The sequence below is a fragment of the Ziziphus jujuba genome, chromosome 11, assembly GCF_031755915.1.
Source record: "Ziziphus jujuba cultivar Dongzao chromosome 11, ASM3175591v1".
In the NCBI taxonomy this organism is placed as follows: Eukaryota; Viridiplantae; Streptophyta; class Magnoliopsida; order Rosales; family Rhamnaceae; genus Ziziphus; species Ziziphus jujuba.
Window position 1 is genome coordinate 19,238,383 of NC_083389.1, and position 20,449 is coordinate 19,258,831.

At 32.5% G+C, this 20,449-nt stretch overlaps 2 protein-coding genes across 2 annotated transcripts; one reads left to right on the forward strand and one right to left on the reverse strand.

Annotated features, from left to right (window-relative positions):
* Window positions 1-9,578: 9,578 nt before the first annotated feature.
* Window positions 9,579-10,338, reverse strand: LOC132800032 (E3 ubiquitin-protein ligase BOI-like). The gene is made up of 2 exons (XM_060812923.1): window positions 10,149-10,338; window positions 9,579-9,913 (listed from the first exon to the last, which is right to left on the reverse strand). Exons 1-2 carry the CDS (start codon window positions 10,336-10,338, stop codon window positions 9,579-9,581), a joined length of 525 nt encoding a protein of 174 aa, XP_060668906.1.
* A 1,549-nt stretch (window positions 10,339-11,887) lies between these two features.
* LOC132800033 (uncharacterized) lies at window positions 11,888-14,010 on the forward strand. Its single transcript, XM_060812924.1, has 4 exons — window positions 11,888-11,894; window positions 11,990-12,150; window positions 12,602-12,742; window positions 13,346-14,010. Exons 1-4 carry the CDS (start codon window positions 11,888-11,890, stop codon window positions 13,454-13,456), a joined length of 420 nt encoding a protein of 139 aa, XP_060668907.1. The 3' UTR covers window positions 13,457-14,010.
* Window positions 14,011-20,449: the final 6,439 nt, after the last annotated feature.

Genomic DNA, 20,449 nt, shown 5'->3' on the forward strand with positions numbered 1-20,449 from the left:
AAAAAAACAATATTTGAGGCCTTAATTAAATACTACTTTTGATAAAATAGATTTTTATGTAAAATTTATAAATATATATATATATATATATATATTTTTGGGCTTTTTTAATGTAAAGGTATTAATTAAAATTTTAAATTCAAGATTGATAATAATTCTTTTTTAATTAATAAAATTATTAAATTTTTTAATCTTGTTGAATCATAGTTGAACACAAATAAGATTTTATTAATTTTAATTTTGAAAAACTTATTTTTACTGAAGCTATACTAACACAAAATAATAAATCCATACATTGCAAAAAAAATTAATTTTTAATAGAATTTATTATCTCAAGTGCTATTTTTTATTTATGAATTTATTTTTTCTTTTAGATTTTTAGTTTCAAAATAAACCTAATCAATTCATTCGAATTATGATAAAGAGAAAAAAATGAAAGCATAAACTATAGAAACATAAAGTCTAGCTTTTATAAATAACAATAACAATTAGTAAATAATTAAAATCATGAATTCATAGAAAACAAAGAAGAAAAATTAAAAATATTATGAGAATGAATAATATAAGTTCATTAAAATAAATAATAATTTACAACTTTGCCTTTTATTTTAGAGTCATTTGGACCAAAATTGCAAATTATATAAATTGGATATCAAAATTAAATAAATATAAAAGATGAGTAAATAAAAAAAATAAAATAAGTGAACTAGATGAGAAAAAATGCATGAACAAATCAGAAAAAAGTGTATGAACAAAAGAAGTATCTAACTTTTTTTTATTTATTAAAATCTAATCAATTATAAAATATAAAATACTTAATTGGATTTAATTGGTATTATTTTTCAAAAATAAAAATAATTAAAGATAATTATTACAATAAATGATCAATTAGAATTCATCCAAATAAATAAATAATTAATTAAAGATAATTTAAATTTTTTTTAAAATCAAAATTCTTATATTTTCAAAATAAACTAATAATTATATTCTATTTAATTAATACATATATATATATATATATATATTATATATATAACTATTTTTTTGGGCCCCCATTTTAGCATTGGCCTTAGTAGCCTATGCCTTAAGCCGGCCCTGTCGACTATTAAAGATATGGTAGAAAGAACTAATAGAAAAAGAGCTCCATTATAAATATCTCCATTAGGATGTAAACGGATTATATACCTCCACTGATAAGCACCAGAATAAGCAATATTCACTAGGCCAAGAGCACCCACCTCAAATAAAAGCAGCCACAGCCAGTTGACCTAAATTAGGATCCCAAATTTCATAAGCAATAGGTCTTACCCATAAAGGGTCCTATACCCATGCCTCAATACTTCAATTGTATGAAATTGAATGTCTCATTAATGCTCCGTTGGGCAAGGCTTAACATGTTTTACATGTTCAACCAACTAGGGCAAACATATATTTATCTTAATACCAAACATTTAAACAGAAAAAATGGTAAAATTACCTAGAGTTCATTTGTTTACACTTATATAAAAAAAAATCTGCTCGAACATGGGAGAAAGCTTATTAGGCATCCACACTTCTCGGAATGGGATCCACTCTTGGCAACTCTTAAAATGAGATAAGATTATTAGTTTCCTCTTTCCAAAAGTCTTTTAACCATCATTTGAGAAGATTTGCAGGGATCAAATATACGCTAGGACAAATACATGTGAAAAAAAGTAGATGAGATGAGACAGAAAGGCTACTAGAATGGACGTTCCAGCTTGATGGAGTGAGGTGCCAGAATTGTATAGTGAGTGTCAGATTCAAACTTTCAATCAATTATGTTGTCTTTGGTTGTTGTGTTTGCTTTGTGAAAAAGATGTGACTTTGGCTTTGTTTTGACACGATATGAATTATGGGCATTTTAGGCATTAAGAATAGTGTATAAAGTTATTTTATATTTTTATATTTAAGTGGTAATATGTAATGACTAGGACTGGATATAGCTTTTTTTTGTTAATTATAAAAAGAACTTCTCTTCCAGGATATAGCTTTTTTTTTTTCTTTTTTTCTTTTTTTTTTTAAATTATAAAAAGAATTCTCTTGCTAATACCTCTTCACAAAGAAATTATTTTAGACAATAGACCTACCATATATGATATAGGCCTGTTCATTTAAAAACTACCACCACGTTAAGAACTCCAAGTCAGTTTCATGTACAATCCACATTCTAAAAGACATTCGTCTAAAATTATAACACTGTTAACCTCACTTTTTTTTGGCATATTATTTTTTATGGAAATTTCCCTAGTAAGATCCCTTTAATCTTTAAATGATCTAATTTTTTAATTTCCGTTCTTCTGCTATATACATTTTTCTTTTCCAACCTACCTTATGTTGCAACCAAGTTTTTTTTCTCTTTTTTTCTTTTTTCTTTAATAGTTACGTTTTCCTTGACATTTCTTGAGTAGAGCACAAACATAACATTAATTAGGGATAATATCTATGGGCTTATCATGATGTAATTAAAAAAGCTTTAATCCTATCACTGTAAGAAATACATTGATAGGAGATGCGGTTTAGGCATCATTTGAACTAAAAACCGACGCTAGATTAAGCGTCGCTTGATCTAGTATCGCTAAATATACAAAACAAAAGTGTCAACAAAACAAAAGCTGACGCTTTTATAAGCTTTGCCTGATAATACCTTAAACGACACTTTCAGCATCGTTTAAAGTTGTCAAAAGCATCACAAAAAAATTAGAAAAGAAATAAACGAAATATTTCAGCGAGTCTTTATTGTGTAAAAGCATCACCTAAATCAATGTTTAGTGACGCTTTTGTTACTAGAAAGGTTGCCTAAAGTTATGTGTAGCAACATTTTTGTTATCAAAAATGTCACCTAAAGCTATGTGTAGTGACGCTTTTGATAATAAAAGCTTCGCCTAAAGCTATGTGCAGGCTGTGTGCAGGTGACATTTTTGTTATCAGAAGTATCACCTAAAGCTATGTGCAGCGACACTTCTGATAATAAAAGCATCGCATAAAGTGAATGTTTAGCAATGCTTTTCTATGTAAAAGTGTCGCCTAAAATTCTATCTAGCGATGTTTTAATTTTGGAAATGTTGCCTAAAGTCGTGTTTAAGATGCTTTTCAAAAAAAAAAAAAAAGTGTCTCCCAAGGTGTATTTCAAATGACAATTTTTTCACTCAAAGGCATCTTTTACTGATGTGTTTTTTTTTCCTTTTTTTTTTTTATAAATATTACTTATAATTTTATCAATTTGAAATTGTTTGACAGTTTCATGCACAATGATAGACAATAAAATTAAAATATTAATTAATACAGTTAATATTAATTCAATATGTATTTGGATAACAAAAATATTCTAATAAATTAAATATTAATCCACATAATAATTTTACTATTCAATCAACTAATATATATGGTCATATAATTTTTAAAACAAAAGTAAACTAATCAACTGGTTGAGATGAAAGGTTTTGAAATCATGATTGATGCCCCGTCAGTTCTAATTTGGTTATCATTATCTTGTGATCAACTAACACCCTCATACTGGATATGAAACAATTAAATTAACAAAATTACTAGAACACAAAATCATTAAGAAAGTATTAGTAGAACACAAATAATTAATAAAATATTATAATTACCATTATTTGTAAGTTTTAACAATCTACATTTATTCTAATTATGTCCCTTATTATTAGCATGACATAATAACCACATTCCTTGCTTTCAGGATGCTTAAGAGTTCAAATTTTAAACATTAATTTAAATATATTATTAGATAACCAGTATGTAAAATAAAAAATAACAAGTATATAAAAAAAAAAATAATGCTAACTTTAAAGATAATAATTAACTATTGTGTTGTTTTGCCACTGAAGCTTTTTTTTAGTGACTTTCCTTTGTTCCAAACATGATATTTTCAAGCAATAAAATTAAATTAAGCATACCAATTTCAACGAGCCCAATTCCAATCCAATCCAATCCCGAGGCAAATTCGATAACCAAACAGAAGCACAAGAACAAACCCAAGCCAAATTCGATGACACAATTGACCAATCTTCGTGGCCGTGCAAACGCAAACCCAAACAGGTGAGCAGCCATGCAAACCCAAACCGATTAGCACCCGAGCAGCTGTCCAACCATACAAACCACCGCACATCGAGCTACAATCTGCAAATTTCTATAAACGCCCACTTCAAAACCAAATTTATGCAAATACGAGCTAGAATCTACGAATTTCTACAAACCCCCTAACTCGCCAACTTCAATCGATGGCAAGAAGGCCAAAATCGCAAGGAATATCTAGCGACCCAATACAAAATCCATCCAATTCAAGAAACCCGTCGACCCAAGGCAAAATCACAAGGAAAATCTGGCGACCCACGGCAAAAATCCGTCCAGTTCAAGAAACCTGTCAACCCAAGGTGAAATTGCAAGAAAAATCCATCGACCCAAGGCAAAATCTATGAAAACTCGTTGATCCAAGCAAAATTGCAAGAAAAATCTCAACCTCAAGCAAAATCACGAGCAAGATATCAACTCCAAGCAACCTTGAAGAAAACCCACCCAAAAAACCTAAGCTATGAAACCAACACCACCGGTTGTACTTGATATAAAAACCCAAAACCCAAGCTTTCAAACCCTTCCCACGGGATATACTTCAATAAAAACCCAAAGAGACTTCAAAACAAAACCTAAAACTGAAGCTTTTGTTTAGGGAACTTACTTGCATAATGCGTACGTAGGGCTGTTGATAAGTGAAAACCGATCTGGTTAGAGCTTCACATTAAAAGGAAACCACAAATACTGGTATAGTTGAAAAGGGCAAATCGCATGCTGTTTTACCAAACACAACATCGGCCAAAGAAAATAGAAAAAGAAAAATTAACTATCCTCAGCACTTTTTTTTTTTTTTTTTTGAAAAGGGGGTAAGATTTCATATATCACATTAAACCATTATACATATCAGCACAAAGCAAATTGAGAAGCCACTGTGGGCCCTCTTCAAGCCATGTTTCTAAATTAGAGAGCCCCGTAGCATATTTTGCAATACAGTGGGCTACATAATTTTTTCCCCTCGACTCAAAAGAAAGTTTAAAAGTTGGACATAATGATAATAACTTTTGTAGTCTTTCAACCAAAAAACAGTTCTCATCCAAACTAGCTTTTGTTATACCCACATTGACCGCACGAACTGCCCCCAGACAATCACATATAATTTCACCATGGACGAAACCAGCTTCCATGGTTAAATCTATTGCCACACGAATAGCCATGAGTTCAGAATACATGACAGACCAGGAAGCTTCAAAAGGTTTTGCCACAGCACCCATCAATTCACCAGAAGGATTCCACACTACCACGCCAATTCCAACTCTGTTTTGTCTAGCCAGAACAGAGGCATCCACATTTATCTTAAATTACTTCCATGTGGTGGCTCCGAGCATTGTTGTGCTCTGTTCGAACGTTGGATATTGGTGCTCATTGTAGCCTCTTTAAACTCCACATGCAATCTCAAAATAGAGTCCAATAATTGAGTATCAGATTTAATACAATTGCCATGTACGAGGTCATTTCGTTTATTCCACAAACACCAACATGCCCATGAAAATTTCTTTAGTTGGAATTCTGGACACTGTAAAAACAGAGAAACATAAAGTAGTAAAAGAGTCAGACACCATACTTCAGTTCTTTATAGAATTCCAAATGCTTCCAAATACGGGTCGCATGCATACAACTCCATAAAGCATGTAATGTAGTTTCCCTAGCTTGGTGACATAATGGACACTCGTTAATATCAGTTATGTGACGTGAGGCTAGGGAAGATAGACAAGGAATAGCATCCTGACATGCACGCCATATAAAAACCTTGACCTTGTTTGGAATTGATAATTTCCAGAGACCTTTCCACCATGTATGAACAGTTGAATCACAGGGGCCACTAATTCGATTTCCAACCCCAAGCTTCCTAGCTTCCAAATAACCGGTTCTAACCGTGTAGACACCCGTAGGACTGAATTTCCATGCAAAACGGTCAGCCTTATCAGCACCATCAATTGGGATATTTTTAATGACCTCAACCTCATCAGTAGAGAAAGAAGCTTGTAGAAGATTTAAATTCCAAGCTCCAAAATCAATAAGTAAACATGCCACTGTAGCATCCTCAGTTAAGATTCTAGGAGACAATATTCGAGATGAGCCCACCCCTGGTAGCCAAGAATCTTTATATATACGAATGGATTTTCCATCACCAACACGCCATATCCCACCAGTCTCCAGAATTCTTCTCCCCCATACAAGACTAAGCCAAGAATGGGGTGGGTGGCGACCAACACCTGCTTCCCAAAAGGAGCACCATGGGAAATACTTTGCCTTCACCACTCTTGCTAGTAAAGAACTGGGATTTCTAACGATTCTCCAACATTGTTTTGCTAGCAAAGCACGGTTGAATTCATCTAGGGATCGGAAGCCTAGTCCACCTTGAGACTTTGGTTGTGTTAAGTTGCATCTAATTTTTCCATGGAAGACCTCTCTTTCCAGCATAAGAACCCCACCAGAATCGGATCATTAGACCAGTTAAATCTTTTATTAACTTCTTTGGAAGTTTGAAACAACTCATTGTATATGTTGGTATAGATTGAATAGCAGCCTTAAGAAGAATCTCCTTCCCTCCCCGAGATAATAATTTTCCATTCCAACCCTCCAATTTATGTCACATCCGTTCTTTAATAGACTGAAAAAGCTCAACCTTTCTCCTACCAATAAATGACGGTAAACCAAGATATCTATCATGACCACAATTACGTTGAATTTGAAACTTTTGAAACACAATATTTCATACCGATTGTGGTGTGTTAGGACTGAAAGTTACCACCGTCTTCTGCATATTAATCTTCTGGCCTGAAGCTCTTTCATATAAATGGAGGATTGATAATATTTGCTGACAATCACTTGGGGTAGCATGGGTAAACATAATAGTATCATCAGCAAAAAATAGATGAGAAAGTGGTGGAGAAGACAGTGCAATTGATATCCCAGTAAGCAGGTTGGAAAATAAGGATTTCCGAAGTAAGCAAGAGAGTCCTTCAGAGACAATTAGGAAAAGATAGGGTGAAAGGTGAAAGCACAAGTAGGTTCAAAGAAACCCTGCTGTCTGCCATTAATCAAAAGCGAGTAAGAAACTCCCGTAACACAAGCCATGACTAGGTTTATCCACCTTGCACTAAAATCCATTTCTTGCATTATTCCACCCTATCATAGGCCTTACTCATATCTAATTTAAGTGCCATAAGACCGGTTTGACCCAAACGTTTTTTGCCAATGAAATGCATGTGTTCGAAGGCCACTAAAACATTATCTGTGATTTGCCTTCCTGGAACGAAAGCACTCTGTTCTTCCAAAATAAGCTTAGGCAGAAAAACCTTTAGACGATTCACAAGAGTTTTTGAGATCAATTTATAGATAAATTATCCTCAACACTTTTAAGTAAAAAAGTGTTGGCCAAGGGTCTACAATGACGCTTTTTAAGACAAAGTGTTGACAAAGGGTTCTCTCATTAAAAATAATTAATTACATTATTATTTGATATTTCTAAATAATCTATCAATTATTTATTTGTATATTTCTAAGTGTAATATTAATTTATTGACAACTTTTTGTTTCTCAATAATTTCTTCATTAATTTATATTCAAATTTCTAATTGTGATAATTTAAATTTGACAGCCTACTAAAATATTTTAATACCTATTTAAGTTATTTTCTAACTATAAACCACGCTTTTGGTTTTGGTTAGTAAAGCGTTGCATAGGCAACTAAAGCTGATGCTTTTAAGTATTTAAGTGTTGCCTATGCTACTGTTCAATATATTAATTGATATATATATATATATATATATATTAATGTATGCATTAGGCTTTAGGTTTCTTAGTTTTATCAATTTCCTAACAAAAATTTGTTAATGTCTGTGTCATTGAAAAATTGTTATACGGGAGACTTTCTCATACAAATCTTTTTAACAAATAATCTACTCCTTTCAATTTATCTAATCTAGACGGTTATATTTGTCTTTTTAAAAATCCGTAAATATCTCAAGTTCATATCCAAATAGTATTTATTTTCTACCTAAATTATTTATTGCCTCCAAAATTATTTTTTTCCTCAATCTCAATCACCTATCTCTCTCCTTAATCCCCAATTCTTCATTTTTTTCCCCTTTTTATTTGGATTATTATTATTATTATTGTTATTATTATTTGAACTAGATTCCTTTATTTTGAAAATCTCTCTACGATATACTATTTAAATAATTAAATGATGAAATTGAAAAATTCTTTACAAGACCAATTAAAGACACTTCTTATATATATATATATATATATATATCCAAGATCAAATAAAATCTTTAACATAAAGTCTAACATGGGATTTTCTTTTATAGTTCTTATATAGAATAAATGGTTGAGATTTAAAATTGCATTTATTAATCATCAAGTCCCTACAAGTTTATTTTTTCTAAATAGAATTTTAGTATGTCATTAAATATATATTTAATTACTTTTTGAATTTTAAATCCTAATAATTGATATGATCCAATGGTTATCAAGGATAAACATTATTTTATTAAAAAAAATGGATCTTACTTGAGCTTGACTATATATATATATATATATATATTAAAGTCTTTTTTTTTTTTTTGAGAATTAAAAAAGTATAAATTTTTGTCCCAAAAGTCATTAAAGCCATGAAAACATTCTCATATATATATATATATATATATAATTTTTTTTTTGTGAGAATAAAGGAAAAAATTTATATGTTAAAATTAAAGATTAAAAATCCCAAAAGAGAGAGAGAAAGAAAAAACATTTGAATTAAATTGAAAAGAATGCTGAGTAATTTTAATAATAATAAATAATTTAAGTAAACAATAATGATATTAGAATATTGATATAAAATATTTTAGACTTTTAAATTAAGTTAGTTAAAAAACTTAAATTATTTATCAAATATCTTTGTCCAAAAAAACTATTTATATTTATATACGTCTTTTGAAAAGAACATGCTAATAATTGTTATTAACATGTTAAAAAAACTACTAATAATTAAGTTTTTTGGGCTTTGTAGTTGCAAATTCAGATGAACTTCATTTAGTGCCTATGTTATAAATTTATTGACCACGTATGCACTTTGTTATTTGTTTGTCCAAACACATTGTATTGCTCCTCCAAAAAGGTCCAATAACAGTATATATATATATATATATATATGTATATATACATAAAGCCTTTTTATATAGTTAGGACCAATCTGATTAAAATTGATGAAGACGAAAAACATGCTAAAAATTAGTCGTTGGATTCAAAATTATAAATACGGACAATTCAGATTTAAAATTTCCTCACAAGAAAAATTATCAAAATTACCGTCCAGCTTTGACGTCATGGCTCCGGCTCACCCTACCAATTAAAGAATTCCCAGCAAAAGATTCTGAGATGGAGCTAGAGGCGAATTAAGTTTGCAAGAGACAACAAACCGTGGAAATCTGAGACAATTATGTGATTCAACCTAGAGGCAAGAGACAACAAGCTCACGACTTTGCCATCAAGGAATTGGGTGACAACTTTGCATCATCCTCAACAACCGCAGCTTGGTCGTTGCCAGCGGCGGAAGCACGGCGGTCTTCTCCGACGTGGGCTAGAACCTGTTCTAAATCGCTGCTCAAAGAATTGGCCGTGGCTTCGTTGGTGTGAGCCAAATCCCTCCAAATCTGATTCTCAACCCATAGACTTCTGACACGCTCTTGGAGAACCCAATTGAGCTTTCCCATCCTCTGTATCTCATCGTCTTTCTCTTTGAGTTTCATGGTGATCCCTTGTTGAATCGCCAACATCATCTCTGCTCTTCCAGTTTCAATTTCTTTTCCTCCCAAAAAAAGGTAAATAAGAACCGAAAAACATTGATTTCAAAACCATTAAAATGGGAATTATTAAAGAAAATAATGTTGGATGATGAAGCGGTCAATCTCGGATTGCTGAAGTTGGATCTGGGAGACAACGTCGTTGTCAAGCAATGGTGAAAAGCTGCCGGAGAGTTTGGTATTCTGAGATGGTATGAAATCGGTGTTGAATTCGTGATGATGATGAGGATCACCCATCACCCCTCATCATCACCATCGAATCCCGTTGGCGTTTACGAGGAGCAGCAGAAGAAGGAGGAATGTTGTTGCAGGTGAGAACGCTATCGGAATTGTTCAGCAATGAATGTTTCGGATCCAAGCAAACAGGGGAGGAGGATTGATAGAAAGGTAAGCGAGTTTCAGTCAAAGGCGGAGTAGCAAAAGAATTCATTGGGTAACCAGTATATTTCTGTTTTCTCGATTGATTTTCATGGGATTCTGAGTTTTTTTTTTTTTTTTTTTATTTAAATATTGAAAATACCAAAGCCGACGCTGTTATGTATCAACGCCGTCGGCTTTCTCCATAGTTTTTTTCTAACCTTTTTTTTTTTTATAAGAAAAATAAGTTTGTTTTCTTTTTTCTTTTTTTTTTTTTTAAATTTTGAAAGCATCAAAGCCTACGCATTTATTGCTGCTTGAAAGCATCGACTTTCCCCATCCAATTTTTTTTTTTTTAACCATTTTCTTTGCAAGAAAAACAATTTTTTTTTTTTTTGTAATATTGAAAGCATCAACTTTTTTTTAAAAAATATATCAAAATTTTAAAAATTTTTATTTTTTTTATTTTAAAAAAAAACAAAAAAAAAATGATGGAAAAAAGCTGATATATTTAAGCAATAATAGCGTTGGTTTTGATACTTTCAATTTAAAAAAAAAAAAAATCAGAATCTTGTTTTTTTTTTTTTTAATCTTTTTTTTGGGTTCTTGCTGCCAAAATGCTTCATTTTTTTTTTTTTTTTAGTAAATCAAAAAATTTAATTTGACATTTCCATAAAATAAATTATGGCATTTTTAGTGAATAATAATAAGCTATGAGCTATAAGAACAAATAATAAGCTATGACATTTCCATCCATTTTTATTTTTATTTTTTTTTAATTTTCTTGTGGAGTTCCTTTTCAGTTTCTGTTGTGTTCCAGTCAATCTGGTATTCCTCGGCTATTTCTTTCATGATTTTCAATTTCACTTCACCACTACGGGATCTAACAGACAGCTTGTCAATAAGCTATAAGAACAAATAAACACTGAATAATTAGTCAAAGAAATTGTAATATGACCAAGAAAATAATAAATTAGGATAAGTTCACACAGTATGTATATTGAGGAGTGACACGGAATGATCTCAAGGAAAGAAGGTCAACTGAATTTTTCAACTATAGAGGGAAAACCTTTGACAATTACTAATATATCTTACCATACGGTTCACACCACAGTTGGGTCTTAGATCAGCAGCTGCAGATACAAAATCTCTTTCGTATTTCTTCTCCAAGATGTCCCTAAGTGCTACCAGTTCTGGAATTTCCGAGCACCTAATTCGCCTCTAGCTCCATCTTAGAATTGTGGAGCTTTTTTTTTAAAACGTTTTTGTTTTGTTGGGAATTCTTTAATTGATGGAGTGAGAGGGAACTGTGGCATCGAGCGAGAAAGAAATTTTTGGCAATTTTTCTCATATAAGGTAAATCTGAACCGTTTATATCTATGATTTTGAATTGAATGACTATAACTTTTAGCATATTTTTTGTTCTCATCAATTTTAATTAGGTCGATTATGACTATAGAAATATTCTATATACATATACTTTTTTGTTGTTGTTGTTGTTTTTTTTTTTTCTTTTCTTTTTTTGCTAAACTAGTAATAGAAGATATTGTTGGAGACAATATTAGAAACAATGTTTGTTTCAACGGATTGGGCAAATTAGAACAGGACTGTATCCCAGTCCAATGTTTGGTAGCAACATTTAGAGAATGTGACAACTTGACTTATAAAGTGAACGAGTCCCAACTTCAGCAGGATTAAATTGACCTGTTTTCCACCTGGGTCAGCTTTGTCCCAAACTCATCGTCCCATTCTCCTCTCTCTCTCGCTGGTATCTCTCGCCGAAGCAGGTCCACCAGATCATGTCAACAATCGAAGCAGCTCTTCTTCAGTGCATGTTCGTGGCCTTGCCGGATCTCTGCATCTCTCCGAGGAACAAACACGGCTGGTTAGTATGATTTCTTTTCTTCGTGTTCTCTCCAATGTCTGTATTTTGATTTACCAAAATTAGGGCTTGTATTCAATCACCTGCACCATGTATCAAGATGCGCACAATTCCCTCCTCTTTTCCCTTCATCTGTGTCCTCCTTGTCCTTGAATTGCCACAGACTGACACACACAACACAAAAGACCACTTTCACGCAAATTGCAGTCTCACACACCCTCTTTATATGTACCTGGGATTACAACATAAGAGAGAGAGAGAGAGAGAGGGGGGAGCATACAGTGGGAACCCAAGTTTATCCCTATTCTCCTCTCTCGAGGCTTTTAAGCGTTGTATACCGACATTGAATACATTCCGTCACCTACAAAAACCAGCTGCTTGAGTGTTATTTTCCTTATCCTGCCATCTGATAGAAAGCATACTAGTTTTCGTCTCATACTTTCTTTATTTCTAGGGAATTAACGTGGTCACAAGAATTGGAAGTAATTTTGAAGGCCAGACTCTTGGCAGTGATACAGTTGAAGGATCTGAAGCCATTGAGATTAAAATAAAGACATTGGATTCACAAACCTATACTTTGAGAGTGGATAAACGGGTTGTTCTTAATTGCCTCTTCATTACTTCCCTAAATAAATATTATGGCTTTTTATTTTACAGTTTGCCGTTTATAGAAAATTATTTAAGTTTATTGTGTTGAATACTTAATGCTTGACATAGCTAGCTATTGATGAGAAGTACACAGATTCCTTAAATACAATCCTTTATCTAACATGATGTTAAAAAGTGTAACTTTTTCAAGTAGAGAATTAATTGCTTTTTATTTCCACCTAACGGTGCATAAGTAATTGCATTAGACAATCAGGAACATACCAATGAGAGGAAAAAGATACACATCTCTCTGTCAAAGAATTTGATTTGTAAATAAGTTTAGCTTTCATTTCTTTCTTCTTGCTACTATTCTTGTCCTACTCTGTATATTTCTACTTTATGAATTTTGCTGGTGTCATATTAATTTGTCCATAAGATAGGGACCTGAGGAGTGCCTCTTTAATGTGGGTTCTTTCACAGAAGATTTAATGATAATCTTTTGATCTGGTGATTTTTGTATAATCCATGTAGTTTTGACAAATTGATTAATTCTGGATTTCTATCCTTATAACTGCCTTTTCCCTTTATTATTATTTTTTTTCTTATGTAGGTGCTAGGTGTTTTAGCTCAAGTAAAGGCTGACAAAGACTCAATTGAGGGCTTGATGCAACCCGTTGAAACTGCTGATAGGTTATTCCAAGAAATTCAAATGTGGCTGTAACAAGTTGATGATATGGAGTCTAAGCTTGATTTTTGAGGGCAGGGTGTAAAGTCCATGGACGGGCTCTCGTGTACTTCCCATGGCATATGTTGAAGGTTCTCATGTTGCCAGCATACCTGTGCATAACTTTGTCATTGTGCTTTACAGTTTGATATGACTCTCAAAATAAAATGTTGAGTGTCCGCTAGATTGAAAACTTGATGTATGCATGCAAGTTTTGAACTTATTTTTTGAAGTTTCATCATGACAGATTTGCACCTAGTTATACGGTGGTGGGCATGGTGGCCGTTACTTTTACTATAGGAATTTGTCAAAGATTATATTTTTCTTTTATCCTATAGATGTCAGTTCTTACTTTGAAAGAACAGATTACTTCTGTCACTGGAGTGCTATCAGAGCAAACAACAACTGATATGCCGGGGGAAAGTTCTAAAGGATGACCAACTTTTATCTGCTTATCGTATCCTAATGTAGAGTTGTTTTTGCATATTGAAAGTGAAGTTTCAAAATCTTGTCACATTCTCTTTGTAATTAAGACGCTTATTCTTACCATAGTTAATAAGATGCTCACCTTGTGATATTATTTTCTTGTTTACATGATACTATTGTACATACCTTTTCCCCTTTTCACGTAAATCCATTATTTTTATTTTTAATTAATTATTATTTATAAAATACTATGTTATAATTTAATTTTAATTTATTTTTAAAATTATATATTAATATAAATTGTGGGTGTAAAAAAAAATTTAAATTTTGTATGTAAATATAAATATATAAATTTACAATTTTAATTAAATATAATATTTTTTATTATAATTATAAATATAATTTTTAAAAATTTCATTTTAAAAAATAAAAATTATAAAATAATCTAATCCAATTTAATTTTGCATAAAACTATATCTAATATAAAACTGTATTTTTTTATCTGAATCCGATCCAAACCCATCTTGTGTATCAACACCCGAGAAAAACATATACATACTATTTTGGAGACAAGACTCACCAGACGTAGACATTACGTAAGACTCCCTGTATTACTGCAGTCGGCCCCTTGTCTGCTTGCGAGTGATATTTGTATTTTTTATTTTAAAAAAATAAAAATAAAATAAAACTTACTAGGAAAAAGAAAACTTATAAAAGAGAGCTAATCCAAATAGACATCCTTATATTATATGCTTTAACTTTATTTTTTCATTTTTGTTTTAAATAATGCATGTGAAATGGTGAATGAACCAACTATTAATTAATTAAATTCCATAGTCCATTGAAAATATCCCAATCAATCCTGTCAGAATCAAGTCCACTTCAAATTGCTATTGACACTTTTACAGAATATACATTCTTCTATTTCCTTTCATACATTCATAACCAATACAAAGATCACTTCTTTTTTTTTTTTTTTTGGGTGAATCACACGAAGATTACTTGTTAAAAGTCTTCTTCTCTATCCGTCTGTACCAATTTTCCTGTACTTCACCAATAAATAAAGTATTATCCTTTTTTATTTTTCCACCCTTATTATTCCTTTCAAAAACCAGAGAAAAATTCTCATTTTCCCTATCAAATCTCTTTTAATAGTTGTAGAACATTTTGAATCTGCAAAACCAGCTTTAGTGCAGTATGTTTAAAATTTTGAAAATTTTGATGGCAAAAAAAAAATAATAATAATAATTTTTGGTCTTCTAAACCATGTGTGCGTGTCTATGTGTTTTTTCTTCCTTTTTTTTTTTTTGAAATATTTGCCAGGAAGATGCCACTTAATCATGGAAACAAGGGCAGCAAAATAAGTACTGGTAGACATCAGAAACAGCAGAATTAAGAGACACCCACTTAAAAAATAAATAAGCACTAATTGCCTTTTCACTCAAAAAGGTTGCAATCATTGTGTATGCTATTCTTCTTCTATTTCAAAGAGAGACTTTTTTTTTTTTTTTGGCTGAAATATTTCAAAGAGGGACTTAAGAAACAAACAAAACCCCCTAAGCAAAATATTAAAATAATCAAAGGAATAAGTAAAGCATACCCAGATGATGTGAAATTTCTCATCCTCCTCTTGCTCTAGTATGTTGCTCTAGTATGGTAAAGAGAATTAAGCACCTGAATTTGACTGCAAAGAAAACCCAAATGGTTGATACCTCATACCTCCAGAATTTAGAAATAGAAAGTGATAATCCAAATTTCATCGCCCCCTTTGCTTTTTTGGTGAATTTCCCCTTCACTCATCAGTAAAATTGGTGAATGGAATTTTGGTTTGTGATTCGGAGTACTTTTGCAATGTGTGGTGAGTGGTGGCGGTGAATGTTTACATGTATCGTAGACATCGTGGGATCCACATATGGCCAGCGGGCACGTGCCCTCCAATTTTTTTTTTTTTTTTTCCATTTCTACTTTTTTACTAATTTTTGTTTATTTACCATTTTATCTAAGTAAAATTGCATTTGTGTCCCTCTCAACCTCTCTCCTCTAACCCCCCAACCCATAGCTCGATTAATTCGTAATTTTCTTTTTTCGGTTTTTTTAATACATTTATTGCATTTATCTATATTCTTTTCTATTAATATTTCCCTAGTCTAGAATCTTAATTATTTAATATAATTGTAATATTTATCTAATATTTCTGCACACCTTTCTAACAAACACTGTAATACTTATTTGGGTAGAATTATTTAATATAGTAATTAATTTTATTTACAATATTAAAATTATGTAATACAAATCCTTAATGAAAAAGAAAATATGTAATTAGAAAAAAATTATATTCATTTGATTGTTAATTTTCTTTTGTTTTAATTCTTGAGTTACAATTTTTAGTTTTTATTACTGATTTTTTTTTCTTGATTTTTTTTTCTAGTTATCAATTTGATTGATTGCTTTGTACCAAAATAAAATTTATTTTCTTTTTTACATGAATTTGTAGGGAATTTATTATGAATGCTAAATCACTACATTAAAATTGCATTTTCTCCGAAAAAAAAATTATAGAATTTTTTCCAAAAAAAGATTTTTCTAAAAATTTAAAAAAAAAAAAAAAGCCTCCATGATGCTCCATCTGAAAAAAAAAAATAAATAAATAAATCCTGGATCCGCCATTATTAATTGTCATATGTGATACTAATCATTAGTGGAACTGCCAATTATTGCATCAATAGATAGCTATAGCCACAAACATTTCAGACATGTCATTCTATCCTAGTCTTTCTGATCCTTAGGATTGAATTGAATGTCAGAATGATATTAGGCAAGACACTACACTTGAGTCAAACCTCCTACCCAATTCTTTCTTTTTTGTTAGCCTACCGACAAGGAGGGTTATTACCTTGTGAATCGAGAGGGGCACCCAATGTTTTATTTATTTATTTTGTTTTTGAATTTTGAATTTTCTATTGTTATTATTTTTGTTGTTTCTATTATTATTATTATTATTATTTTGGCTAATTTAGGGTATCGTATGATTGGTCATGCATATTTTGACATCAATAATATAAATATTTACACCAATGGTTCCTAATACAGAGTGTGAGTTGCATTTTGATCTCCTTTTTTTTCTTTAATATCATCCTAAACTAACAGAATAATGCACCATTTGGCCAATTCAAATTTTCCAACCAGAACATTAACAGAATTGTCATGTAGGTCATATGTGGGCTTTGTCTAAGGGCAATAAGGGTCATTTTATAAGCTTTAATCATTGGGAAATTGGTAAGAATGCCCACACCTCATCTAAAATATCGAATTATACCACCCTTCCAAAACTACAGAATTTTGCCCACTTTTCACTTGCCGTACACAATTAATTACCGATATACCTGTCCCCTTCTTTCTGGTTCTTCCGTACAACCAAAATCCCACAGAGTGTGCTTTCGGCATTTGTGAAGGAATGGTTGTCGAATTTTACCAAGAATCACCCCTATTTATCTATGCTAAAGCTACCAGGAAAGCTACAATTTATTGGATTTGTTGGAATAATATTTAGATTTCTAAAAAGCCATTTGGACGCTATTTTACAATTTGTTGGACCTAACATCTAATATAACTCCAAATTTTATGAAGGTAATTTGCTTTTTCTTTGTTATAATCATGTTTTAGCAATTTATGATGTGTATATGCATGTTGTATGCATATTTAGAAGTCTTCAGCTTAGATAGAAGGGAAAAACTTGATGATATAAAGTCCAAAACTCTAAAGAAAGTATGTGGGTTTGAGTTTGAAGATGGCATACCCCATCTGTATGTATGGGTATTAGGGGTGGGGTGCAGAATTGTGGGCAAGGGGTTTGGCCACTCGAAAGGAGCAGAATGGAAATCGAGTAAGATCATCCCACCCTAATAGTAGAGGCTCACCCTAATTAGTGGCAGGGTGTAGAATTTAGGATAGGATCAGTAACAAGTGACAATTAAATGGTCCCCACACCTTACCCTATTAAAAGGCGAGGGTAAAGGAAATAGTTTATTTGGTACCCTACCCAACTGGAGTGGGGGACATAAATTTAAGTCGAGGTGAAGACCAAATAATAATAACATGGAACCGCACGACTACGCACAATTTTGGTTGGATATTATGTTATTTGTTAGATTGTGCTACTTCAATTTTGAGTTTTGATTTGTTTCCATTTCAATAAACTGGACATGATTTGGATACAAATCTCATACGATGGAAAATGGATTAAAAATGGACAGGATGTATGATTATATGAAGATTCAAAGATGAAAGCCACGTACATAAAAAAGAGTTCTACATTTTGTGAGTTGAAGGATGCAGTTATGAAATCATTAGGTTTGGCCGTACACCAATATGATCTAAATATGAAGTTTTTCTCTACATTTAATGTCCTAAATAATTCATTGTGCCCCTGTACAACCGATATGCATGTAGCAATTTTCAATGCCAAGCAGATAACAAAATCACTTGTATTTAGATCTCCATTATATGTTAATATAGTCCCTCAAGTGACATAATTGAAGAGTTTACAACGTGCAAGAACTATACATGGAAGATTTTCTTTTGTTGTGGTAGCAATCATATTCCATGCTCAGATCCTACTCTAGGTCATAATTATCAGGACCCGTCTAGAATTCCTTCCCCGGAACCCTAGACAGCCCTGATCCCAGGGAAACCCTACCGGACCCTCCAACGGAAAATCCGACAGAGCCTCCCCTAAGGGATTTACTTACCACAAACTACCTGCACTGAAAACACACTTCTATAACATCCCCTTATTCCTCCCACAAACTACAAATGGTTCCACAAACTTCAGCACTTCTCAAAAGCAACAACAGTCCAGTGCATAAATAAAACAGGAGTATCCCAATAGTATACAGAGCTTTAAGAAGTGCTAAACAATAGAAATACAACAAAGCTGAAAGAAATAATACACTGAAATGAAAGAGTACAAAGAAACTTCTCGAAACACAACAGCAGCGGAAAACTTGGTTCGCTCCGGAAGAACGCCTACCACCACTTGCACCTAAGGGAACGGAATTTAAGAGTGTGAGATGCTAATCATCTCCGTGAGTAACCCGAACTACTGAACACCTTTTGTGATAATAAAAAAAATAATAGTAATAGCAATTAAGGAATAGAACAAATACCAACAATTAATAAATAAATAATAATAATAACGGTTGGAAAATAATAATTCCCTCAAAACTCTCACCAATCGCTCCGTTTGAAATGTTCCCTTTTTAAAACCTTTTCGCAAAACCCAATGTACATACCTCCCAAAAACCAAGGGATTAAACCATTTGATAAACAACAATTAATTAAATAAATACCCCAAATATAATAACTGCAATAAATTATAATAAATAATTTTAGAACACCTTTGGGGTTTAAAACATTATTTGCAATGTACACCGACGCACCACACCATATACCGGTGATGCCCTCCGATACCCAGCGTCCCGAGCATCGACTGGCAGGGGGTTAAAGAGAGAAACTTGCAACGGTCACTTCGGCGTCCCGACAGTACCGCTGCTAAAAACCATCACCCGGCCAAGGAGGGGGGCGGCTGTGCACAACAATAACCTTGCCTGCCCATGGTCCAATGGCAACTCACGGGTGAAGTAATAACCGCACGCTAAACCATATAATAACCGCGTGCTACCACGTGTCCATACACCATACACCAGAACACCAATACTGTATGAGTGTGTCTAAAAATAAACATAAATAACCAACCGTACCGTTTTTCCAAAAACCACCGTGGGAAGTATACCAAATTTTCACAAACACCATCCCACATATTTTTATTTAATAACCCGGTACGAAACAATTGATAACCAACAAACCACAATTTCTCGAAATACGAAATGCAACCATAAAAATACCGCGGGCATAATTTATAAAATATAACCAAATATTTTCGTAAAATATTTAACCCAATTATGCCCGGAAAATCAAATTTAAAACCACATACAAATATTACCAAAATACACCTTGCTCATGCATAATAAATAAATTAAACCACAATAAAACTATAATTAAATCACAACACATGAGCATAATTTAAATACCAAATTAAATACCAATTAAATATAATTAATTGCCCAAAATAATTTTTGAAGGTGGGTCAATCACCTTGAGCACGCAAATCAACTAAGATCCTCCTCGGGATCAACTACGCCACTCGTACGTGCACCTAAACAACCACAGTGCACCAACCAAAAATATTAATATTTTATTCGGATAATTCCCAAATGGATACCCAGGGAGCGAAAACCAAGCGACATCTAAAGAGTTACGAGTTATATACCGAATCGAAGCTCGCGTGATGAGGATCACGGATTCGGTCTTACTTTCCGGTGATCGGAGCCGACGGGGTCGGAATCTCGCCGGAAAGCTTTTCGAGTTTCGGCTCCGCAATTCTCCCAAACCGTCTCGAATTGGCGGAAACGGAAGCCGGATTCGGGTTCAGGAGGTCGAACACAGCGGACTGGAGCTGGCCGAAAATTCGGGTACTCGCCGGAACAGTACTTTCCGGTGAGCCGC